Source organism: Mirounga leonina, unplaced genomic scaffold, assembly GCF_011800145.1.
Source record: "Mirounga leonina isolate KUSES-001 unplaced genomic scaffold, KU_Mleo_1.0 Mir_82, whole genome shotgun sequence".
NCBI classification, from domain to species: Eukaryota; Metazoa; Chordata; class Mammalia; order Carnivora; family Phocidae; genus Mirounga; species Mirounga leonina.
In genome coordinates, this window is record NW_023270825.1 from 164,352 (window position 1) to 190,740 (window position 26,389).

The window sequence follows — 26,389 nt, forward strand, 5'->3', positions numbered from 1 at the left end:
TCTGTGGGCAAAGGAAGAATGGGTCCGTTTGCTCAAAAACAGGGGGCGCAGGAAGAACAGCCCGTGACCGAGGCACCCGCCATGGGCCACAGGCTTTAGTATGAAGTTGACCTGCTTTCTTACACAGCGTTCCGATTTCCCTGTCGGTTCTCTTCCCCTGATGCTAAGAGCTCGGCGGGCGGAGGATGCGCTCGGGTTCATCTATTGCTGTGTAATAAATCACTCCGAAAGTCCCGTTTGGAAGGGTCAGGAGTCCGGGGGAGGCTGAGCCGGGGGTGGGGGGCGCGGTTTCCGGCCCAGGGCCCCTCCTGAGCTTATAGTGAAGGCACGGGCAGGGGGCTGTTGTCTTCGTAAAAAGTGGCTGCACAGACTGAAGGAGGAGCGGATGGGTGCGTGAGGACGGTGGCCCTGCGCCTCTGGACACAGGGGGAGAATCTAGGCCTTGGGAACCGGGGTACATCAGGGGGTCGGTAGTACGTCGGACCCGGGCTGCTCTGACCCCAAAGCCCCTGTTCAGCAGGAATTCTCAGACGCCGCCTTGCGCGGGCAGCGGGAGCGGAGGATGGCAAGCCGCTCCCCCCTTCAAGGGACAGATGACCGAGCAGCGCGCAAAGCAGAGGCGGGAAGGCTCCTTGCGCGGCCAGATCCTCCCGCGGCCGCCCGGGAATCCGCGGGGCACAGCCGGGGCGGCGCCCAGGGGACTTGGCAAAGGCGCCGCGGATCTGCAGCCGCACGAAGCCGGCTCAGCGCTAACACGGCCGGAGAGAGGCCGGGGTGTCAGACCGCGGCGGGCGGCTCTCGGTCCTTCTCCAGCCGAGAGCAGAGCCCACTCCCCGGCCTGGAGGAGAGAAGGCTCGCCCGCCGCGGGGCCGGGGCAGTTACTTGTCGGGGTCTCTTTCTTCCCCCGAAGAACTCTTTAAGGAGCGATGATGGACAAACGAGGTTCAGAGGTGAAGGGACCAGCCTAAGGTCACCCAGCGGGGAGGTGGGGCAGAGCGGGGACGTGGGAGGAGCCTGGCTGAGCGGGGCCTTCCCTTGACCGCCGCCGCCCCAGCCTCCGGGAAGAAGCTCTCTGGAAGGGCCTGGTCTTTGTCCCTCCCCGCCTCCCCTGCTCTGTGCAGGTGGGACATCCTCTCCCTGGGATTCCTGCCCTACACCGCCCCCCCGTCCGGCCTACCTGTGCCAGGTTGACCCCCGGGAATCAGAAGCAACAACGGGAAGGCAATGGCTGTGGAAAACGGAAAACAGATCGCCATGGTCAAGTTTGCAAGACCCAAGTCAAATCAGTCCCGATGGATGCCATGTGTGGCCGGGGACCGTAAGAGTGACTGTCCCCCAGACGGAGCACCTGCCAGCCCCATGTCTGGGGCTGAGCACGTGAGGTCCAACTGCCACATCTTCCCCTTCCAGGCAGGTGCAACCGCCACACCCCTACAGACCCCAGAGGCCAGGGCCACTGCTGGCCTCTGCCTGTCCCTCTCTGCAGTGCCAGGCTCCCTGAGTCTTAGCAGGAGGCTCCTGGACACCTTGGCCCTGACCCCGCCAAAGCCAGGTTGGACCTCCCAGCTCCCTTCGGGCTGCTCGCCGGGTCCATCTCAAGTCCGAGGAACATGCCCATCAGCAGTCCCAGGCAGGACGTGGTGACAGACAGGAACAGAGCTCCCATTCGGCTGGGACCCCATTCCATATAAAGGAGGCAGCCTTCCCTACTCAGATCCTCAGGCAAGCGACACCTTAGACAAATAGTGACCCCAGCACCTGTACAAGAATTATACTCCCAAGGGGCGCCTGGGTGGCTCAGTCCGTTAAGTGGCTGACTCCTGGTTTTGGCTCAGGTCAGGATCTGGAGGTCGTGGGATCAAGCCCCGCATCGGGCTCCGTGCTCAGCGTGGAGTCTGCTTCAGATTCTTTCTCTCCCTCTCCCTCTGCCCCTCCTGCTCTCTTTCTCTCTCTCTAAAATAAAGAAATGAAATCTTTAAAAAAAGGAATTATACTCCCACGATTGGCATTTTTCTGTCCTATGTTCAAGGATGGAAATGCTTTTCTTTTTCTTTTTCTTTTCTTTTTTTTTTTTTGAGGCTGGAAGGTAGAGAGAGCCTGGATTTGGCATGGGGTTGGTTTTGCCCAAGCTCCACCAGCTCCACCATTGAACAGCTAAGGGTCCTTGGGCAAGTCGTGAACTCGCCTTTCTGGAGGCTGGCAAATACCAAGACTTGGTGACAACAGTTCAGATGGAAAAGGGACAGAGATCTTTTCAACAGAAGGAGGTACTGGAGATATACAAAGAGTTGGTCCATCCGGAATGGCGGACATGGATGATCTAGCTGATGTTCTGCCTGTGGACGGTGTTCAGCACCCTCCCAGCCCCACCCAGAGGGCCGCCCAGTGGCCCTGAACGAAGGAATGATGATCTCAGGGCTCAAGGAGAAGCAGAGGGTTTTTCAGGACTGGGAGCCCATGGGGGCAAGAGAGAGAAGGAGAGACAGAGAAGATCCCAGTGGAGAAGGGCTCCCCTGCAATTGGTGGGCTGGAGTAAAAGCAGGAGCAAGAGAGGGGGGTGGAAGCAGAGGAGGAGGACCCGGCAAGCAGACCCCAGGAATGCGGAGCAGGAAGACAGAAGGAGCCTGGGCCCCCGACCAGGTGCTGCAACCGCATCAACCCACCACCCACCCTGAACTTACATGAGTGAGAAGTAAACTGTAGCCTTGTTTTAGCCACTATTTCTTTAGGATTCTGTGTATTTTTTTTTTGAAGATTTTATTTATTTATTAGAGAGAGAGAGCAGAAGCAGGGGGAAGGACAGAGGGAGAGGGAGAAGCAGGCTTCCCGCAGAGCAGGGAGCCCGACGTGGGGCTCGATCCCAGGACCCTGGGACCATGACCTGAGCCGAAGGCAGACGCTTAACAACTGAGCCACCCAGGCGCCCCTGGGATTCTGTGTAATTTTAAAATATGTATTCAATTCTGAAAATATGTGGAACCTAAAAGGGCATGAAGTCACCATTTTAGGGAGGATGGGACCAGAACTCTCCGTAGTCACCTCAGCGGTTCCTGGCCAGCACATACTTGGTAAGTACCCTAGGACACAGCCCTGCACAAACAGTCCTGTCCTACAGACGCTTGTGCTCCATGTTATGTCCCAGACCCTTTATGTGGCTGTCGGGAAAATGTTGCTATCTGCACTTGTAGAGACCAGGAGGTTAAGCCCGAGGGATTTCCAGTTGCTTGAGGCTACAGAGCTGGCGAGGTTCATGGCATGCCCAGCCACAACCTTACCGGCAATCCGGTGGTTTCCAAACTGTGCTCTGTGGCACCCTACAGTCTGTCAGACGTGGTCACGGACGGTGGGGCGCGACCATGAGGGATCAAGGGGAAGGTTTTCTCAGGAGCCCAAGACAGGCCTGGGATTCGAGAGAGATCCGAGGAGACCTCAATGTCCCCACGGCTTTTAGTGCAAATCACAAGTGAAGGGCCCTGGGGTGAAAAGGAGGCCTCCCAGACGGATGGTGCCAGAGACCAGAGGCCCCTGACACCTGTGCCCCCCCACGCTCGGGGTCCTCACACTGACACCCCAAATCTGGAATGGGGGAGGGGTGCCTCAAAATGCAAATCAATCTACCGGCAAATAAAGAGTGTTGCATTTTTTAAAATATATCTGAGTGTGTGTATGAAGATTCGCATCACATACACAAACATGTCAAAGAAAGTGACTTGTAAAAGAAATCACAACAAAATGTTAGCTGGGGGATGACATTTGGGGGACCATTTTCCAAAGTCCTGTGTATTTTCTGGGTTTTCACATGTTCCTCAATGAATATTTCATAAACAAAAGATAAAAATGAAAAGGGAGAGTGTTTGTTTGTTTGTTTAAGAAGCAAGTTAGGAGCTGTTCCTGTAACTGGATTATTCCATTTGATCTAATAAATTCATGTTTCCAGAAATGCTTATTTGGCCATTCCAGCCTAAAAACAGAACCCTGAGGCGTCCCTGCCAACCTTTCCCAAGCAAGGGGAGGAGTTCTTCATGTGGATAAATAGGCATCAGCACCCATGAAAATCCAGCACTGGGGGCAGGCGATGGCTTTGGAATCCGCTGAGGACATCTGGCTGCAGAGGCAGGTAATCCATGATGCTGTCTATCCCGAGAGCAAAGGAACCCATTTTTCTAGGGTGGTTCTAGGCCTTGGCCTGCAGCCTGTGAGGTGGCAGGGGGCCTGGCAAAGGCGTCCCAGAGCGCTGGGGACAGTTCCAGTGCTGGCCCCGAAGGCCATGCCCTCTAAAGACACGTCTTCTCTCCACGTCTGAGTTTTCACACCTGCAAAGGGTGCACGTACCACGAGGGCCTCTTTGGCGCTTTCTGCCTCCCACACTTTGGGATTCTGAGTTTAGCCAGCTGTGTACCTCCACGCACCGGACCCTCCGGACCACAACTGCCCCGAGGGGCACGGGGCTCCCCTTGTCTGGCCCCCGGCACTGCTTTTACAACAAGGTGCAGACGGAACTGATGACGGGGGTCCCTCCGGGCAGAGCCCACGGGGTCTCCAAGGGGCACGGTCCCACACTCCTCTCCCCTCCAGGGCCCCCGGCAAACAGACAGGCAGGCAGTGTCTGTCCAGCAACCGAAAAGACAGGCTGCTCAGAAACAGAGCCAGCCTGCCAACTCGCCCAAAGTTCTTTCTCTCCAGAAATAATTCGGGGGGGTGGGATGTTTAACTCTTCCAAATAAATGGTTGATTAGCCTGAGAGTAAACAGTCAGTTGAGGCAATTCAGCTGCTGCAGCTGGTCTGAAGGGGTTTCCACTGGCCTCTTGATGGAAAGCAGCTCAACTGCCCTCCCCTCCCCACTTCCCTCCCCACCTCCTCTCCTCACCTCCCCTTCCCACCTCTGAAACTGACCTTTTCTATTCTGAGCTCTGGGACCCGAGTAGGCAGGGGCTGAAGGTCAGTAACCCTGTTGGCTGCCCCTCTCTCTGATCTTTCCTGCAATAGCCCCATCCCCTCCCCACGTGGGGTCACAGCTCTGGCGTGGCGGGTAGTTTCAGAGACGGGGTGGCGTATGGGAGGAGAGACGCCTCTGGAACACCCGTTTTGAGCCCGGCACCTTCACGGTTTCTCTCCCGTGAGCTTAATCAGCGTGTTGTACAGAGATGGGAATGGAGGCTCAGAGAGGGTCAGCCACTTGCTTGTCCCCACACAGCAGGGCAAGTAGCCCAGAGGAAATCCCAGTCCAGGTCTCTGCGGCTCTGAAGCCCACACTACTTTCTCCCTACTGGGATTCGGGAGCCAGGCTAACGGGTCTCCTCCCCCTGCTCCCGCACTCGCCTACTGTGCTGACTGTGGGCGATCCCCTCACCACTCTGTGCCCAGTTTCTCCCCTGGGGAAAATGGCAACAGCTGCAGTATTTATCTCAAGTGTAATGTAATCATGCATGTTGGGTGCCCATGAGCGTGCCTACCCAAGAAAGTCAGGAAGCTAACAGAAGCAGGGACTAGAACACAGGCCACATGGGGGTGGCAGTGGGAGGCAGTCGGGGTACCATCTGGCTCCCAACACTTAAAGGAGCTTTGTTTTCCAGAGTTGAGGACAGAGGGAATGTCGCCCCTCTTGGCTCTGGGGCTCCTGGTGGCTGGGCTCTGCCCCACTGTCCACCGCGTCTCGGGGGGCGTGCTTGACCCGCAGAATGTCACCCAGGAGGACGTACACAACGAGACACCAGTGGACAACCTCGGATTAGCCTCCAGCAGCACCGACTTCGCCCTCAGCCTCTATAAGCAGTTGGCTTCGAAGACGCCCAGTAAGAATGTCATCTTCTCCCTGCTGAGCGGCTCCATCACCTTGGCCTTCCTCTCCCTGGGGGCCCAAGGCAGCACCCTGGTGGAGATCCTCAAAGGCCTCGAGTTCAACCTCACAGAGACCCCCGACGCCAAAATCGACCGGGGTTTCCAGCACGTGCTGCAAACCCTCCACCAACCCAGCAAGGAACTGCAGCTGAGCGTGGGCAGCGCCATGTTCCTCAGCCAGCAGCTGAGGCTGCTGGAGAAGTTCACGGAAGATGCCAGGGCGCTGTATGCCGCTGAGGCCTTCTCCACCAGCTTCCAGGACTCTGCTGACTCCGAGAAGCTCATCAACGACTACGTGAAGATTCGGACCCAGGGAAAAACTAGATTTCGTCAAGGACCTTGAACTGAACACAGCCATGGTCCCGGTGAATTACATCTTCCTTAAAGGTGAGTGCCTGGCTTGGGGTTTGGAAGGATTCAGAGTTTTAGTTCTGAGCCTTGGGGGCCATTTTCTGTCCTGCCGTAGCAAACCGTGTTATTGGGGAAACCACCATAGAGCAGGTGCCCTCGGTCTGGGGTGGGGGGAGGGGAGGAGGCACGGCACCGAGGCCCCGCCCTGCCTGTAGGCATTGTCTTCTCTTAGGATTTTTTAAAATTTATTTTATTTTATTTTTTACATTTTTTAATTATGTTCAGTTAGCCATCATATAGTACATCATTAGTTTTCATGTATAGTGTGCAAAGACTCATTAGCTGCATATAACACATAATGGTCATCACAACATGTGCCCTCCTTCATACCCATCACCAGGCTAACCCATCCCCCACCCTTCTCCCCCCTAAAACCCTCAGTTTGTTTCTCAGAGTCCAGAGTCTCTCATGGTTCGTCGCCCCCTCTGATCCCCCCCTTCATTTTTCCCTCCCTTCTCCTAATGTCCTCCACAAATAAGTGAAACCATATGATAATTGACTTTCTCTGCTTGACTTATTTCACTGAGCATAATCTCCTCCACTCCCATCCATTTTTCATTTGTAGAGCCATATTCTATCCCTTCATAGTAGCTAACCTTATTTTTGGTATATATATAAGTTGTTCTCTCTTAAAATTTTGGGATACAGTTTCTTCTAACAGACCAAAATATACCCTAAATCTCCAGTGTATGGCTTTGTTATAGTCTCCTGCCTGATCACATTCTCTCCTTTTTTTTTTTTATTTCTCTTCTTTCTTTTTTCAACCAACTTCTTATCTTATCAATTCCTTTCATAAAATCTTTTATAATTTTCATCTTTACATTCATATTCCATCCCTTCATCATATTGACCCTTATTTTTGTACATATATAAGCTTTTCTTTCTTTAAAATTTTGGGAGGAAGTTTCTTCTAACAGACCAAGATACACCCAAAATGTGGCACTGACCTATTCACCAGCCTGAATTATCTGATCATATTCTTCTTCGTCTTTTTTTTATCTTTTTCATTTCCTTTTTTTCCCTTTCTTTCTTTCCCTTCCTTTTCCCCCAGTTTCAGATCTCTTCTGATTTGTTTAGTGTATATTTTTCTGGGGTCACTGTTACCTTGTTAGCATTTTGTTCTCTCATTCATCTATTCTCCTCTGGACAAAATGACAAGATGGAAAAAATCACCTCAAAAAAAAGAACAAGAGGAAGTACTGACTGCCAGGGACCTAAACAATATGGACGATAGTAAGATGTCAGAACTAGAGTTCAGCATGACAATTTTATAGATACTAGCTGGGCTGGAAAAAATTATAGAAGATACTAGAGAATCCCTTTCTGGAGAATAAAAGAACTAAAATCTAAACAAGTCAAAATCAAAAAGGATATGAAGTGCAATAAAAAATAGAGTCTCTAACTGCTAGGATAAATGAGGCAGAAGAGAGAATTCATGACATAGAACACCAAATGATGGAGAAAAAGCTGAGAAAAAGAGAGATAAACAACTACTGGATCACAAGGGCAGAATTCGAGAGATAAGTGATACCATAAGATGAAATAGTATTAGAATAATTGGGATCCCAGAAGAAGAAGAGAGAGAGGGGCAGAAGGTATATTGGAGCAAATTATAGCAGAGAACTTCCCTAACTTGGCCAGGGAAACAGGCATCAAAATCCAGGAGGCATAGACAACCCCCCTCAAAATCAATGGTAGAAACAATAGATTGCCAACAGACCTATCCACAGAGACCTGGCAGGCCAGAAAGGACTGGCAGGATATATTCAGAGCACTAAATCAGAAAAATATGCAGCCAAGAATACTCTATCCAGCTAGGCTGTCATTGAAAAAAGAAGGAGAGATAAAAGAGCTTCCAAAATAAACAAAAACTAAAGGAATTTGCAAACACAAAACCAGCCCTACAAGAAATCTTGAAAGGGGTCCTCTAAGCAAACAGAGAGCCTAAAAGCAACATAGACCAGAAAGGAACACAGACAATATACAGTAACAGTCATCTTACAGGCAATACAATGGCACTAAATTCATATCTTTCAATAGTTACCCTGAATGTAAATGGGCTAAATGCCCCAACAAAAAGACACAGGCTATCAGATTGGATAAAAAACAAGACCCATTGATATGCTGTCTACAAGAGATTCATTTTAGAACCAAAGACACCTCCAGATTGAAAGTGAGGGGGTGGAAAATCATTTACCATACTAATAGACACCAAAAGAAAGCTGGGGTGGCAATCCTTATATCAGACAAATTAGATTTTATTTTATTTTTTTTAAGATTTTATTTATTTATTTGACAGAGAGAGACACAGCGAGAGAGGGAACACAAGCAGGGGGAGTGGGAGAGGGAGAAGCAGGCTTCCCACTGAGCAGGGAGCCCGATGTGGGGCTCAATCCCAGGACCCTGGGATCCTGAAATGAGCTGAAGGCAGACGCTTAATGACTGAGCCACCGAGGCACCCCAACAAATTAGATTTTAAACCAAAGACTGTAATAAGAGATGAGGAAGGACACTATATCCTACTTAAAGGGTCTATCCAACAAGAAGATCTAACAATTGCAAATATCTATGCCTCTAACATGGGAGCAACCAATTATATAAGGCAATTAATAACAAAAGTAAAGAAACACATCGACAACAATACAATAATAGTGGGGGACTTTAACACCCCCGCTCACTAAAATGGACAGATCGTCTAAGCAAAAGATCAACAAGGAAATACAGACTTAAAATGACACACTGGACCAAATGGGCTTCACAGATATATTCAGAACATTCTATCCCAAAGCAACAGAATACACATTCCACTATAGTGCCCATGGAACATTCTCCAGAATAGATCACATCCTAGGTCACAAATCAGGTCTCAACTGGTACCAAAAGATTGGGATCATTCCCTGCCTATGTTTGGACCACAATGCTTTGAAACTAGAACTCAATCACAAGAGGAAAGTCGGAAAGAACTCAAATACATGGAGGCTAAAGAGCATCCTACTAAAGAATGAATGGGTCAACCAGGAAATTAAACTAGGATTAAAAAAATTCATGGAAACCAATGAAAATGAAAACACAACTGTTCAAAATCTTTGAGGTGCAGCAAAGGCAGTCCTAAGAGGAAAGTATATAGCAACACAAGCCTTTCTCAAGAAACAAGAAAGGTCTCAAATAACCTAACCCTACACTTAAGGAGCTGGAGAAAGAACGGCAAATAAAGCCTAAACCCAGCAGGAGAAGAGAAATAATAAAGATCAGAGCAGAAATCAATGAAATAGAAACCAAAAGAACTGTAGAACAGATCAATGAAACTAGGAGATGGTTCTTTGAAAGAATTAACAAGATTGATAAACCCCTGGCCAGACTTATCAAAAAGAAAAGAGAAATGACCCAAATCAACAAAATCATGAATGAAAGAGGAGAGATCACAACCCACACCAAAGAAATACAAACAATTATAAGAACATATTATGAGCAACTCTATGCCAGCAAATTAGATAATCTGGAAGAAATGGATGCATTCCTAGAGCTGTATCAAACACCAAAACTGAACCAGGAAGAAATAGAAAACCTGAACAGACCTATAACCACTAAGGAAATTGAAGTATTCATCAAAAATCTCCCAACAAACAAAAGTCCAGGGCCAGATGGCTTCCCAAGGGAATTCTACCAAACATTTCAAGAAGAATTAATACCTATTCTTCTGAAACTGTTCCAAAAAAATAGAAATGTAAGGAAAACTTCCAAACTTGTTTTATGAGGTCACCATCACATTGATCCCAAAACCAAAGACCCCATCAAAAAGGAGAATTACAGACCAATATCCCTGATGAACATGGATGCAAAAATTCTCACCAAAATACCAGCCAATAAGATCAAACAGTACATTAAAAGGATTCTTCACGACAACCACGTGGGATTTCTTCCTGGGCTACAAGGTTGGTTCAACATCCACAAATCAATCAATGTGATACAAGACATTAATAAAAGAAAGAACAAGAACCATATGAGGCTCTCAATAGGTGCAGAAAAAGCATTTGACAAAGTACAGCATCCTTTCTTGATCAAAACTCTTCAGAGTATAGGGATAGAGGGTACATACCTCAATATCATAAAAGCCATCTATGAAAATCCCACAGCGAATATCATTCTCAATGGGGAAAAACTGAGAGCTTTCCCCCTAAGGTCAGGAAAGCGGCAGGGATGTCCACTCTCACCACTGCTATTCAACATAGTACTAGAAGTCCTAGCTATAGCAATCAGACCACATAAAGAAATAAAAGGCATTTGAAATGGCAAAGATTTCAAACTCTCACTCTTTGCAGATTATATGATTCTTTACATGGAAAACCCAAAAGACTCCACCCCAAAACTGCTAGAACTCATACAGGAATTCAGTAAAATGGCAGGATATAAAATCAATGCACAGAAATCAGTGGCATTCCTACAAAGCAACAACAAAACAGAAGAAAGAGAAATTAAGGAGTCGATCCCATTTACAATTGCACCAAAAACCATAAGATACCTAGGAATAAATCTAACCAAAGAGGCACAGAATCTGTACTCAGAAAACTATAAAATACTCATGAAAGAAATTGAGGAAGACACAAAGAAATGGAAAAACGTTCCATGCTCATGGATTGGAAGAACAAGTATTGTGAAGATGTCAATGTTACCTAGAGCAATCTACACATTCAATGCAATCCCCATCAAAATACCATCCACTTTTTTCAAAGAAATGGAACAAATAATCCTAAAATTTGTATGGAACCAGAAAAGACCCCGAGTAGCCAGAGGAATGTTGAAAAATAAAAGCAAAGCTGGTGACATCACAATTCCGGACTTCAAGCTCTATTACAAAGCTGTCATCATCAAGACAGTATGGTACTGGCACAAAAACAGGCACATAGATCAATGGAACAGAATAGAGAGCCCAGAGATGGACCCTCAACTCTATGGTCAACTAATCTTCAACAAAGCAACAAAGAATGTCCAATGGAAAAAAGACAGTCTCTTCAACAAATGGTATTGGGAAAATTGGATAGCCACATGCAGAAGAATGAAACTGGGCCATTTTCTTACACCACACACAAAAATAGACTCCAAATGGTTGAAAGACCTCAATGTGAGACAGGAGTCCATCAAAATCCTAAAGGAGAACACAGGCAGCAACCTCTTTGACCTCAGCCGAAGCAACTTCTTCCTAGAAACATCACCCAAGGCAACGGAAGCAAGGGCAAAAATGAACTATTGGGACTTCATCCAGATAAAAAGCTTTTGCAGAGCAAAAGAAATAGTCAACAAAACCAAAAGACAACTGACAGAATGGGAGAAGATATTTGTAACTGACATATCAGATAAAGGGCTTGTATCCAAAATCTATGAAGAACTTATCAAATTCAACACCCAAAGAACAAAGAATCCAATCAAGAAATGGGCAGAAGACATGAACAGACATTTTTCCAAAGAAGACATCCAAATGGCCAACAGATGCATGAAAAAGTGCTCAACATCGCTTGGCATCAGGGAAATCCAAATCAAAACCTCAATGAGATACCACCTCACACCAGTCAGAATGGCTAAAATTAACAAGTCATAAAACGACAGATGTTGGCGAGGATGCAGAGAAAGGGGAACCTTCCTAAACTGTTGGAGGGAATGCAAGGTGGTGCAGCCACTCTGGAAAACAGTATGGAGGTTCCTCAAAAAGTTGAAAATAGAGCTACCCTATGATCCAGCAATTGCACTACTGAGTACTTACCCCAAACATACAAATGTAGTGATCTGAAGGTGCATGTGACCCCCAGTGTTTATAGCAGCAATGTCCACAATAGCCAAACTTTGGAAAGAGCCTAGATGTCCTTCAACAGATGAATGGATAAAGAAAACGTGGTTCATATATACAATGGAATAAAATGCAGTGATCAAAAAATGAAATCTTGCCATTTGCAACAATGTGGATGGAACTAGAGGGTATTATGCTAAGCGAAATAAGTCAATCAGAGAAAGATAAGTGTCATATGATCTCACTGATATGAAGAATTTGAGAAACAAGACAGAGGACCATAAGGGAACAGAGGGAAAAATGAAACAAGATGAAACCAGAGAGGGAGACAAACAATAAGAGACTCTTAATCTCAGGAAACAAACTGAGGCTTGCTGGTGTGGTTGGGAGTGGGAGGGATGGGGTGGCTGGGTGATGGACATTGGGGAGGTTATGTGATATGGTGAGTGCTGTGAATTGTGTAAGACTGATAAATCACAGACCTGTACCCCGGAAACAAATAATACATTATATGTTAATAAAAATAAAGAAAAAAAATAAAGTCCACGATGGCTCAAAGTAAATAAGTACTTGGAGTCAATAGGAGACACAATAGGAGATGTCTCCTGTTGGCTCATACTGAGCCTCCTTATGAGACTCAGTAATGTCGGAAAACGTTTTTCAACAAAAGGAGATTCCACATGTGTCAGGTATGCTCTGTGTGGTGTGGGGAGGTGTGACTGCAGAAATGACATCAAGAGAATGACTTAGGGAAATGGTGAGGGGAGTCTGTGAGGCTTTATATATGTAGTTCGTTTGGTCACAGCCAATTATAACGAGGCTATCTGACAAAAGCACAGCAAACATTTGGTAAATCCTCAAAAAATGAATGGGAGGGACCAGAACGAGGAGGAGAGGTGATGGACACAGGGACGAAGCCTGGTGGACAGACGGATCTTTGAGGAAGAGGTTGAAAGCACTGTACATGTTAGGATAGAGGGACGATGATCAAGATCCAGGACACAGCACTTGTCTGGCACATCCCAGAGCTCAGGACACCAGGGAATTGAGACCCTGAGACCACCAGGTAGTGGACACAGCAAGCCCTGGAAGGGAGGAGAAATCTAGTCGCTTCTGGCCGTCAGAAACCTCTGATCACAGGTCCCAACCCTATGGGCAGGTACAAAGTGATGCTGGGTAGTGAGGTGTTTCCTGTAGGGCTCTGTAGTTTCTGTTGCTGTGAGCAAATCCATGCTTAGGGCCCCTCTGTTTTCCTACCTCTGAGTTTCAATTACCCTTATAACCTCACACTCTGGGGAAATGGTTTAGGTATTCTTGAGCCTTCATCAAATCAGTAATTAAAAGATGCTGAATAACACAAATGATCTCATTTTACCTCCTCTCCATTTAACGATGTGATTCTGTCTATGACTTAGGTTTCAAAGGCATTTTCCATGAGCTGCTAGAAGGAAAATCTACTGCAGAGCCACAGGCAAAATTACACAACAACCAATATTTATAATGAAGCATCACCACCCGATGTGGAAGCTGTAGTTACTCAGAAAAAAACAAGACATAAATTCTTACTTGGAACATGCCAAAGTTGGCATCAAAATATTCTTTTCATAAGAAAACACGTTTTTGAAATATTGGCAATTATGGATATTTGCATCCTATGTGTTCATAATGATAGGATTCCTCTCTAGTGTCTTTAAAATAATATAAAATTATCCATCATCTATCTGTAATCTTTTCATCTGATCTCTAACTGACATCTATTCATCTAGCTCAGGATTTATCCTATTGGCACAAGCCTTTCAGTAATATCAACATAATCTCTGCAATCTCTTCTTAGACCCTAATGTTTGGATCCTAATAATCTGCAGGTCATTCATTCCATTTCCGTCAGGGTGGCTGTTTGAGTGTCATTGACTCCATGCCTGAGTTAGTGATGATCTCTGTGTTGTATCAGAGAAAAGTTACCCATTTTCTTTAAGTCAAGTTCCTCCTCCCAGCGTTAAAGGCCCCTGTGTGAGGTGCATTTCTCCGGAGAAGGGAGGCACCCTCCAATCTCGGGAACTGTATCTGCAGATCCCAGAGTGGGCGTCTTGTGCTGGTGTCTGTGCATTTGAGGACGTAGGTAGCACTTCCAGGATTTTTCAGATGTCTTGGCCGACAAACCCAACAGCAGTGACCATCAGGATCAAAGGTCTCCAGGTGGGCCTCTGCCATGAACGTAGCTGTTCACACGAGGTCAAGTGGGCATCAGTATGAAAACTATAAGAGATACAATTCTTGGATCCATTGGCCTTTAAGTGCCATTCTATTTACACCAGACTTGGCATCAATATATAATTTTTCTATGCAATTATGTGTGGGATGACTGTTAATATTGAGTGTATATAAAGACTAGATTTGGAAAGTTTTATGCACAAAATGTGGATCCCAATAATATCATTTTGAAAGAAAGATTAGATTAAAATAAATTGTGATCCATTCATCTGTTCAACATTTATTCTTATGTTCAGAGAGGTGAGGCCATCTATTGACCTGCTTCCAACACAGCTCATAGACCAAGGGCTCTTCCAACCCAGACCAACGTGCCTTGTGAGCTCATCAAAGAGATGCCAATAGGTGGTCCTGGAAGGTCCAGAAGAGCCCAATTCTGTCCCTGTCCACTTATAAGGATGGGCTCCATCCCACACCTGCAAACTTCTCCTCAATATTTAGGGTAAAATCCACACTTGGATAGTGGGAGCTCTTTCCTCAGACAGGGCTGAGGTCTCTGGGGGAAGGCAGAGCTGTGGTCTGGAGGAATATGAGTTTCTAGGACCCTCTGTGTGTCTGGTGACATTTTCCCAAAGTGAGGGTCTCAGATGTCAGAGGTGGGACTGTGGGGATGGTTGTGAGAGTCACGACTGACAGGGCTTGAGTCTCCTTGCCCCAAGGAGACCTGTCCCAGTTGCTGCTGCAGGAGTCAGACCCAGGACTGGTGAGGGGCTCACAGACCCTGCACCTCACCAGCACCATCTCTGGATTCTCCATCTCAAACAGTAATTTCTGGCAGAATTGAATCCACCAACCCCAGGTGACTGGGTGCGGTGAATTGGTTCATAAATCAAAGATATGCCACATTAAACAGCCCATCCAACAAGAGCCACGTGTCCATCTCCAGAGTCAAGTCCAAGAACCAATTCTTACAGCTGACTGATCTCAGTGTCACCAAGGTCCTGGCCGTGTATGACAGTGTAGAGACATAGAGAGAGGGGACATCAGTGTGAGCCCAGACCCAAACCTCCCTGCAGGGACATAGGAGGGGTTGGGCTGTAGGGGCACTCAGGTCACCAGGGGGCGCTCAGCACACAGGTGGCACTCAGAACAACCAGTGCTGAGGACACAAGGGGGCAGTCAGGTCACCAGGGGGAGCTCAAAACACCAGGGAGAGATAAGGACACTAGAGGGCATTCAGGATACCAGGGACACTCCAGACCCACAGGACAGGGTAAGGCCCAGGAATGGTTGCAAAACAGCAATTGTCTTTCTTGTCAGCTAGAAAAATATGTTCTGCATTTGTAGGTCTGTGTTTTTAAAGGTCATGATATTTTATTAGTATTACATGTGTAACTATTAAGGGTTTTTTTTAATTATATATTTATTTATTTAATTTTTTAAAATTAATTTTATTTTATTATGTTATATTAATCACCATACATTACAGCATTGGTTTTTGATGTAGGGTTCCATGATTCATTGTTTGCGTATAACACCCAGTGCTCCATGCAGAATGTGCCCTCTTTAATACCCATCACCAGGCTAACCCATCTCCCCACCCCCCTCCCCTCTAGAACCCTCAGTTTGTTTCAGAGGTACAGATCTGTGATTCAACAGTCTTGCACAATTCACAGCGCTCACCGTAGCACATACCCTACCCAATTTCTATTACCCAGACACCCCGTCCTCCCCACCACCCCCACTCCAGCAACCCTCAGTTTTTATGTTGTAATAATTTTTTATAATTAAAGTAAATTTTAAATGCTCTCTGGAAATGAAAGATGAAAAGTCTATATTTTGAGGAAAAAATAATTTGTGAATAGTTGTGCTCATCCTTCCAGATTTTATGCAAATTTATTGATATTCTTAACTACAAAGTTACTGGATTTAATATGTAAATATAAATAAATGTATAAGGACACAAATCTATAAAGAATATGTAGCCTATTTATTAAAGATTTTTAAACAATAACCCCACAAATAATTCCTAAATAATGACACTTAATGATGGACCAAATATCAGTATTTTGGACTATCCATAACTGACCTCAATAACACCAACATACTATGCAAAAATCAGTTTTTAATTTTTCACTTCAAATATACTCATCTTATTACACTATTCCTTACTCAATTCTTTATAACCCTGTGCTTCATAAATGATTATATTGACCTGAGATTCTCATCTGCACTCCTGCTTCGGCAAGGCTCTAGGAATTGTCCCCAGGATGAACAGAGAACAGCCTTCTCCCATGTGAGCCCAAGGACCAAGGGACTCTTCCTTCTTGGGTCACATGGTTTCTTCAGGCTCTTATAACTCCTCATTATCCTCACCCAGCTCTTTTCCAAAACACACAACATGACACTTCACTCATAGCACTTTGCTTCTCAGACCTTATGTGTGTGACATATTTTTTTTTCAGTTACCATAAACCACAGGACATACTAGAATCTCATTGTATTAGTCATAGTTATACTGAGGAACAGAATCCATAGCCCATTGGCTTACATGACCGAGTAGTCTGAGAAGTCCCATATCTACTGTCACATGCTGGGGTCCCAGGAAGGCCACTGGAGTAATTCTCGTCCAATTCTCAACTATTCTCTCATCTGGGAACCTTCAGACAGGAATGTGTAACTGTCTCCAAGGGCAGGAGGACATGAATGTCCAGATCAAGCATGCAGGAAGGAAGAATGAGGGAATTCCTCTTCCCTCTGCATTTATTCTATTCTATTCAGAACCTTAATGGATTGGATGATGCCCCCTTACACAGAGACCACTGATGCAAACAGAAATCTCTCCTGCAATCAACATCACAGACATCCACAGAAAATAGGTTAAGCTGTGCACCCATTGGCCAGTCAGGTTGACATGGAGTTAACCTTCACAAGACAAGTGCCTGTAAACTTGGGCATTCATATACATCTCCTTAAATCACAGTTTATAAAGAAAGTAAATAACAAGGTCTTCATTTCTCCTTATATGAGACAAGTATCCTGCATACAACCAAAAACCCCTTCTACAGAAGAGGAAGAGAAGCTCTTGAGTGATGTTTACTTTTCTCCTCAATCTTGGGTGGCTCAGTTGGTTAAGCATCTGCCTTTGGCTCAGACCATTATCCTGAGGTCCTGTGATGGAGCACCAAGTCAGGCTCCTTCCTCAGCTCTATTGTTAACTTTTTGTGTAAACTGCACATTGCTTCAGAGGGGCTTCACCAGTTTGCATTCCCACCAACAGAGTAAGAGGGTTCCCCTTTCTCCACATCCTCACCAACATCTGTTGTTTCCTGAGTTGTTCATGTTAGCCATTCTGACTGGTGAGAGGGGTATCTCATTGTGCTTTTGATTTGTATTGCTGTGAGTTTGAGGGATGTTGAGCAATTTCTCATGTGTCTGTTGGCCATTTCTATGTCTTCTTTGGAGAAATGTCTGCTCACGTCTTCCACCAATTTCTTGAGTGGATTTTTGTTTTTTGGGTGTTACAGAATGATTATTGAAAGACATGAATGGGGGCACTTGGGTGGCTCAGTCATTAAGCGACTGCCTTTGGCTCAGGTCATGATCCCAGAGTCCTGGGATCAAGCCCCACGTCGGGCTCCTTGCTCCGTGGGAAGCCTGATTCTCCCTCTCCTTCTGTCTGCTACTCCTCCTGCTTGTTCTCTCTCTCTCTGTCAAGTGAATAAATAAATAAAAAATCTTTTAAAAAACTTTTTAAAAAGAAAGACATGAATATAGTGTCATTGTGTTCCCTGTGGAGATTATGTTTCTGCTGATGTTATCTGGTCCTTTCCAGTCTTTGCTGCTTTGCTCTTTTTCCCCACTCAAAGAGTTCCTGTTGAGCAGGAATCTGGTGTGGGACAAGATCCCAGGACTCTGAGATCATGACCTGACCTGAAGGCAGCTGTTTAACCAACTAAGCCACCCAGGCGCCCTCAAAACTGCAAATTTAGAGACTCCCACAGTGTGGACACACACCGTTCCTCCCACAGAGTGTTTCACCACATTTTTGCCATTTTCTGGCCAGTCCCTGGAAAAGGGTCACAGGACCCCATAGCAGTCCACAGTTTATGGTGACATAGACCAGAAAGCTGGACCACAGACTCATTGTTCTTAGTTGGCTTCCACGCACCTATCCCTGAAAACAGTGCAGCACGTTGTCACCACCAGTTCTTCTTGTAACCCAGGGATCTTCGAAATACACTGTCACTCCTCGAATGCTGCCCTGTTCACCACCTGAGTACCTTTAAACTAGGCATGACCCCCATGGTAGCCAACTTCTCAAATTTCAGATTTTGACTTCCACTATTTGGCAGTAGCCTCCATAAATGGTCAACCTTCCCACGCTGTATCCACAGCTATATCTCCCCCAAGTCAACCCTCTGCACCTCCTACCTTCCAAAAGGCGGTTGCTTCTCTACTTGTAGACTTGCAGGTTTTGTTCTCTCTGAGCTCTGATTGATTTCTCAGGTGTGCAGAATGATTCGATAGCTACCCAGCTTTGTTAGAGGGCGGACACAAGCTTAGTCTCCTAATCTGCCACCAGCTTACCTCCCCTCCAGAGATAGACTATTTTTAATTATGGTTTTTTGATTTCTCATTTCTTATATTTATGTATTTATTATATAACATCATGTGCCTCTTTAATACCCATCACCCAGTTACCCACATCCCCCAACTCCCCTCCCTTCTGTACCCCTCAGTTTGTTTCCTGGAGTCCAGAGTCTCTCCTGATTTGTCTCCTCTCTGATTTCTTCCCATTCCGTTTTCCCTCCCTTCCTCTATGGTCCTCCGTGCAATTCCATATGTTCCACGTATGAGTGAAACAATATGATAATTGTCTTTCTCTGATTGACTTACATCATTTAGCCTAATAGTCTCCAGTTCTATCCATGTTCCATGGGGTAACCGGGTGATGGATATTGAGGAGGCATGTGATGTGATGAGCACTGCATGTTATATGCAACTAATGAATCATTGAACACTACATCAAAAACTAACGATGTACTATATGCTGGCTAACTGAACATAATAAAAAAATGAAAATAGCTAGCAGGACCAATTATCTTCATTCATTGCTTCTGAGGTTAAGATGCTAGAAGGAATGTTTTACATATTGTGCTGGCGGGGGCGGGGGGGACACATAACTAAGTACCATAAGACATATTGATAGGAAAATGGAAAAAGAAGATTGACGGTGGAGGACAGATTAATGAAGTTAATGAAAGAAAGTGATGAGGAGAAAAAAAACCAGCACAAATTGTACATGTTTATTTCCACCTAGAAGAAGACAATCAGGAAGATATATGAAGGAGACAGCTGGTGTCCATAAATTTTTGCATAACAGAAAGAAAGCCTATTGTTTTTGAAGGACAAAAACAAATATTCTTTGGGCTTATATTCAATCTGCTTCCTACTCTAACTCTGTGATTGTTGACAAAATTGGGAAAGTCTCCTCGGTGATATTTTCTTAGCAATCTTTCTAGACACTGCTTTCTATTCATCCAGCATCATCACTGCTGTATAGTTACCTCTCCCGAGAGGATGTGAGTCACTTGAGGTCAGTCCCTGGCTTTACCTTTCTTTTCTTTACCAGAGAATCATAATTCATTTGAATAAATATGTAGAATTTTGGTCTTTTTATTTAATTTGTTTTGGCTTTTAAAAAAAATATTTTATTGTTATGTTAGTCACCATACATTACATCATTAGTTTTTGGTGTAGTGTTCCACAATCCATCATTTTCGTATAACACCCAGTGCTCCATGCAGTATGTACCCTCCTTAATACCCATCACCATGCTAACCCATCCCCTCACCTCCCTCCACTCTAAAACCCTCAGTTGTTTATCAGAGTCCATAGTCTCTCATGGTTCATCTCTCCCTCTGCTTTCCCCCCCTTCATTTTTTCCTTCCTTCTCCTAATGTCCTCCATGCTATTCCTTATGTTCCACAAATAAGTGAAACCATATGATAATTGACTTTCTCTGTTTCACTTATTTCACTCAGCATAATCTCCTCAAGTCCAGTCCATCTTGATGTAAAAATTGGGTATTCATCCTTTCTGATGCCTGAGTAATATTCCATTGTATATGTGGACCGCATCTTCTTTATCAATTCATCTGTTGAAGGGCATCTTGGCTTTTTCCACAGTTTGGCTATTGCAGACATTGCTGCTTTGAACATTGGGGTGCATATGGCCCTTATTTCACTACATCTGTGTCATTGCAGTAAATACCCAGGAGTGCAATTGCTGGGTCATAGGGTAGCTCTATTTTTAAATTTTTGAGGAACCTCCACACTGTTTTCCAAAGTGGCTGTACCAACTTGCATTCCCACCAACAGTGTAAGAGAGTTCCCATTTCTCCACAACTTCTCCAACATTTGTTGTTTCTTGCCTTGTCAATTTTTGCCATTCTAACTGGTGTAAGGTGGTATCTCAATGTGGTTTTGATTTGAATTTCCCTGATGGTTAGTGATGATGAACATTTTTTCATGTGTCTGTTAGCCATTTGTATGTTAGATAAATATTCTTTTTTGTATTAGCTAAGTGGGGCCAGGCCCCATTTATATGAAAATCTATGTAGAGCATTAACATGCTAATAAATTCTATTGGATTCACGTTAAGAGTAACCAGAGGTGCATAGGGAATATGATCAATGGTATTGTAATAGCATTGTGTGGTGGCAGATGGTAGCTAGACTTGTGGTGAACACAGCATAATGTATAAAACTGTGGAATCACCATGTTGTACACCTAAACTAATGTAACAATTTGTGTCAACTAGACTTCAATAGAAAAATTAAGCAAAAAAGAAGAATTATGATATTAATATGTTACACTTCTCTCAACTCTACACAATTAAATAAGTAATGCCAGGAAGCTCCTGCAAATGTGCAGACAATGTCCCATGAGGGGCAGGCTCCAATCCTGAGGCTCTAGCACAGAAGTGCTGATCCACATGTCAGGTGCCCTGGAATAAATGAGGTTCCATTGGTGTGTGGTTCAGGGTGAAATCATGTAGTGCACATGGTAAAAACTACTGTGTTTTATAACTCAAAAATTTTAAGATGCCACATAGCATGCAGTGTGTTTTTTCTAAAATAAGATAATTAAAAACAGGCATTTTTAACAACTGACAGAAAATCTAAGATCATAGGTTTGTGTATAGATAGATAGATAGATAATTTTAATTTGCAGCCTACCACTAATATTTTGTTGCAATTCAGGTAGAAACAGAGAAATTATGCCTCCAACTGTCATAACCATTGGGATCTCGGATAATGAGACTCTTATTTTCCCATTCACCAATTTTATTCCTAACTAGTACTGGACATTGATTAAAATAGTCATGAGCCAGGGCACCTGGGTGGCTAAGTTGGTTAATCATCTGCCTCGGATCAGGTCATGTACCCAGGATCCTGGGATCAAGCCTCGAATTTGGCTCCTTTCTCATTGGGGAGCCTGTTTTTCCCTTTCCTCCCCATCCATGCCCTCTCTTGCTCTCTCTCTCCATATCTCTGTCTCTCTCTATCAAATACATAAATCAAGTATTTTATTTTATTTTTTTAAATTTTATTATCTTATGTTAGTCACCATACAATACATCATTAGTTTTTGATGTGGTGATCCACGATCCATTGTTTTTGTATAACACCCAGAGCTCAATGCAGTACGTGCCCTCCTTAATACCCATCACTGGGCTAACCAATACCCCCTCCCCTCTAAAACCCTGTTTGTTTCTCAGAGTCCATAGTCTCTCATGGTTCATCTCTGCCTCTGATTCTCCCTCCCCTTCATTTTTCCCTGCCTTCTCCTAATGTCCTCCATGCTATTCCTTATGTTCCAAATATTTTAAGAAATAAAATTAAATGTTCATCGGTCTCCCTGCAGTGACCTGTGGATTGAACTTAAACCACACCTCCTTCCTCGCTCATCTGTGTCCACAACTCTTGGGCAGCCTGTCCAGACACGTGCCTCCTATGTCCTGCCTGCATGTGATAGTCCTGATCCCCTGGAGCAGGCTGGTTCACACAGGATGCTGCTGGGCACTCAGGAAGCATGGCCAAGGGTCACCTGGCATTCCCTTGCACCTCCGATTCCTCTGCAGGGAACAAGCCCAAGCTTGAGGATGCCTGTGTACCATGTGCTCTTCCCCTGCTCTTCACCACTTGGCACCACCCAGGAATTCCAGGACCTGCTTCTGAAGAGAATTCTCAGAACAATAGCAATTTCATAATTGGGAACAACTGTGGGCACAAATTCAGATTTTAGCTGCATGGAAGGGAACCATTCCCTTCACTCTCTGAAGATGGAGCAGAGGTATATACTGGAGACAAGGTCACTAGGTCAAGCCCAACCAGGAGAAGGATTTGACCCTCACTTTACTGAGAGAGGCTACATTTCCCATACAATAGAACATGTGACAATATAACACGTGAAGGAAAAGACCTCAGAGGCTTCAGGACACAAATAGAAACAAACTTCTTGTAATACTTCAGGTGAGGGACCTCCTGTTGCACGCCCCTTGGGTCTCATCACCCTCAGCATTTCAGGTGACCATGGGTTCTGCTCTTGCATCTCACAGCCCAGTTTGTTGGGCTGCCTCCACCCTCCACTGGCTGGTGTTCTACATCATCCAAACATGGCTGCAGAGTATGGGTGAACACCAGACCCAGAAGTGTTCTTTCAACAGCAATGACTCCTCTATGTATCTTTCCTTGCTGTTACCTACAAAGTCTCTCTGGACCTCATGCGGTGTTTGGTTCATCCATGTGTATCCATCAGGGTTCATTAGACTCTCAGAACCAGAAGGAGTCACGGATATTTTACAGGAATGTGGCTGCACTTGTTGATGAGCTTTTCAAACTCTGATTCAAGAGGGGTCTCCTCCTAAATGTGTGAATCTTCAGAGCTCCTATTTGCAGGCCCGAGATGGACAGGACATGACTGCCCTTGTCTGTCCTGAGCTCCAGCCCCAGACTTACCCACATAGTGGTAATATCAAGATCATCACCTAAGTATCACCACCTCTAAAGCTCAAATCTTAACATATAGGTCAGGTGTAGTGAGGCAGTGGGTTACTTCCATCTGGCGGTAAAAAGGTCTTCATCAATACACCTGTGATAGTGTGAAACATTTCTTTCCCCTCTAATTCCCACCCCCCCTTCATTTTCCCCTTCCTTCTCCTTATGTCATCCATGCTATTCCTATGTTCCACAAAGAAGTGAGACCATATGATAATTGTCTTTCTCTGTTTGACTTATTTCACTTAGCATAATTCCACCAGTGCGATCCATGTTGATGCAAATGTTGGGTACTCATCCTTTCTGATGGCTGAGTAATATTCCATTGTATATATGGAACACATCTTCATAATAAAAAATATTTTTAGAAAGCATTTCTTTCCATAAAATACAATTGTAGGGCAAGCATGTGATGGCAGGTACTCACATTCCTGTTCAAAAATAATAAACTGTAATTTAAAAAGCTGTCACCAACACTAAAGAACTTGTATATCCATCTTGACAAACTCCATTAGGTTTTAGAGCCTGAGAATATTTATCTCAGACTTCAGCTTCTGGGCTTTTTGTTTTGTCTGAGATCAACCCTTCCTTTTTGTTGGAAGCTGGCACACTTTTGAAGGTGAGCACTTTCATCAGCCTGTTTCTTGTCAGTGGAATTTGTGAGTCCAGAAATCTTTCATTTTCTTCTCTCTGCTCTTAAAAGACATCTTCTGACACTCGGAGACTGATACGGAAGTCTTGTTGCAGGATTCCTGCTCACCTCTGAATATAGAAACTTATAGCTGAGTATTTACAGACAAGGAGCCTACTGATGGGTGAAAGATGGGATATAGGTAGAAGGAGACATCCTCTGAAAAGGAGGGTCTGTAGTGCTCATAATGGGAGACTCTCTCATTGCAGGTTGGATAAATGGGGAAGGGAGAAAAGGAGTCCCTGAAACTCTGCCGAGGTCTGTGACACCAACAAGTCACTGGGACCATCAGGGGGCGCTCACAACCACCAGGGAAACTCAGGAACCATGGAGCTCATGATCCAGGACAAGTGGTTGGTAGAGGAATGATCTCCTCGCAAGGGTTTTCAGCTCCATGCTCTGCAAACTTCTCCCTGACACAAACACAGTAAACAGTTTGGAAAAGCTGTTGAAACAGAAGTGCCTTCCTTTCTTGAAATCAATCCTCATAATGTTAAAACCCAAATTTGTGAAGTGCCAGGGAAAGGGAAAAGTTTTACTTGTGTGATCATGGCAATAACTGTGAGATTAGAAGTACAATGATCTCCATTTCATAGAGGAGGAAACTTCCCTAAATAAAAGCAACCATTCTGATCTCAGGTGTTCTGAGTTTCATTGTTTACTGATGATTCCACCATTTTATTTTACTGAGGATTTCCATGGATATGTACAGAGACATCATGTGTAAATACCCGTTGTGGTTGTTGAAAACCCACAGTGTCTCCATCAGCTCTGTGATTCTCTCTCTCTCTCTCTCTCTCTCTCTCTCTCTCTCTCTCGGAGTCTCAGTGTCTCCAAGTTTCTGAGACAAAAAGGTGGTCTCCATCTTTCAGTCTTTTTTGGGAATCTTGAAACTCAGGAAGACTGCAAACCTCACTACATATGACCAACTCTGACCTGGAGGTGGTTCAGAGGAGCAGGCAGGTCGGTGGTGGGGAGCACAGGCCCAGACATGGGCTCACTCTCACTTGCTGTGTGCTCGTGGACACTCAGAAAGTCTGTCTGTGCTGCAGTGTGTATGGATCCACCTGGAAAATGGTAATAAATTTGTACCTACATTATATGTTTGGGGTGCATATGTGGAAACAAGGAATAAAATGTGTGCTAAGTAATGACCCCAACAAAATCACATAAGGAGAAAGAACATTTTTCTGGAAGATATCATGTATACAAAATTCTGCCAGGACCCTCACACCTGCTCTGAGTGTCTGCCATCTTGAAGATGTTACCTGCCAAATTTTGTATATAGTCAGATGATGTGCCAATAGGGTCCTCCCTTTGCTGATTTAAACCTGCCCAGCCCGGATCCTGCAGTGGGAGTGGAGCCCCAGCCCTGAGATCTCTGGTGGAACCATTCAGTGTCCAGGACAGAACACAGACAACTCACCATGGATTCTGTGCTTGGCTGGGTTTTCCCTGTTGCTGTTTTAAAATGTAATTTATGTGAATAAGAGACTGAGTATGTGAGTGGATATGAGTCAGAGAAACAGGGGATGTGTGACATTATCCTGACCAGGTTGTTGTATCTGCAGGTGTCCAGTGTGAGGTGCACCTGGAGGAGTCTGGGGGAGACCTGCTGAAGCCTGGGGGTCCTTGAGACTCTCCTGTGCAGTGTCTGGATTCATCTTCAATAGCTATACCATGCATTGGGTTCACCAGGCTCCAGGGAAAGGCCCGCAGTGGGTTGCAAGCATTAGCAGTGGTGGGAGTTACATATAGTACAGAGACTCTATGAGGCCAATTCACCATCTCCAGAGACAATGGCAAGAACATGCTGTATCTGTAGATGAACAGCCTGAGAGCTGAGGACACAGCTGTGTATTACAGTGCAAAGGACACAGTGAGGGGAAATCACTGTGAGCCCGGACACAAAGCTCACAGAAGTGGATCTGGACCACCAGGGGGTGCACACTACTCACCAATTGTGTCTTTAAGCCCCAGGCACAGCTGCAGATGGAGGTTAAGTGCAGGTTTCCTGTCAGGATTCCTCTTTATAGAGCAGTTTCCCCCAGGGAGCCTCTCTGCACACATGATTCTGTGCTTTCCTATTTACTCTCTGACTTAAAAATTTATGAAAACAACTATACTAACAAGAACAAAAGATAGTGTCACTTACCTTTGCTTCTTCCTATCCCTAAATATCAATGAATTACAAATATCTCCATGCACATCATCTTAACATTTATAGAAGTCCCAGCTGCACTCATTGTGCATCACAGGAACACCCAGCTCAATGTGCAAGCTTGTTAGAAGCAGTATAAATTGCGTGCTAGACAGGATGCTACAGTGACATCAAAAATCCAAAGCAAGAGAATTAAGAGCCTTGGTGGAGGTCACTATCTTGACCATTCTCACAGC

General features: G+C 45.1%; 1 protein-coding gene across 1 annotated transcript; it reads left to right on the plus strand.

The window, feature by feature from the left end:
• The first annotated feature begins 1,224 nt into the window (after positions 1–1,224).
• On the plus strand, positions 1,225–25,628 carry LOC118002465 (serpin A3-6-like). Its single transcript, XM_034992973.1, is given in 4 exon segments — positions 1,225–1,414; positions 5,575–6,160; positions 6,162–6,226; positions 25,564–25,628. Coding segments are annotated over 4 exon segments (906 nt in total).
• Positions 25,629–26,389: the final 761 nt, after the last annotated feature.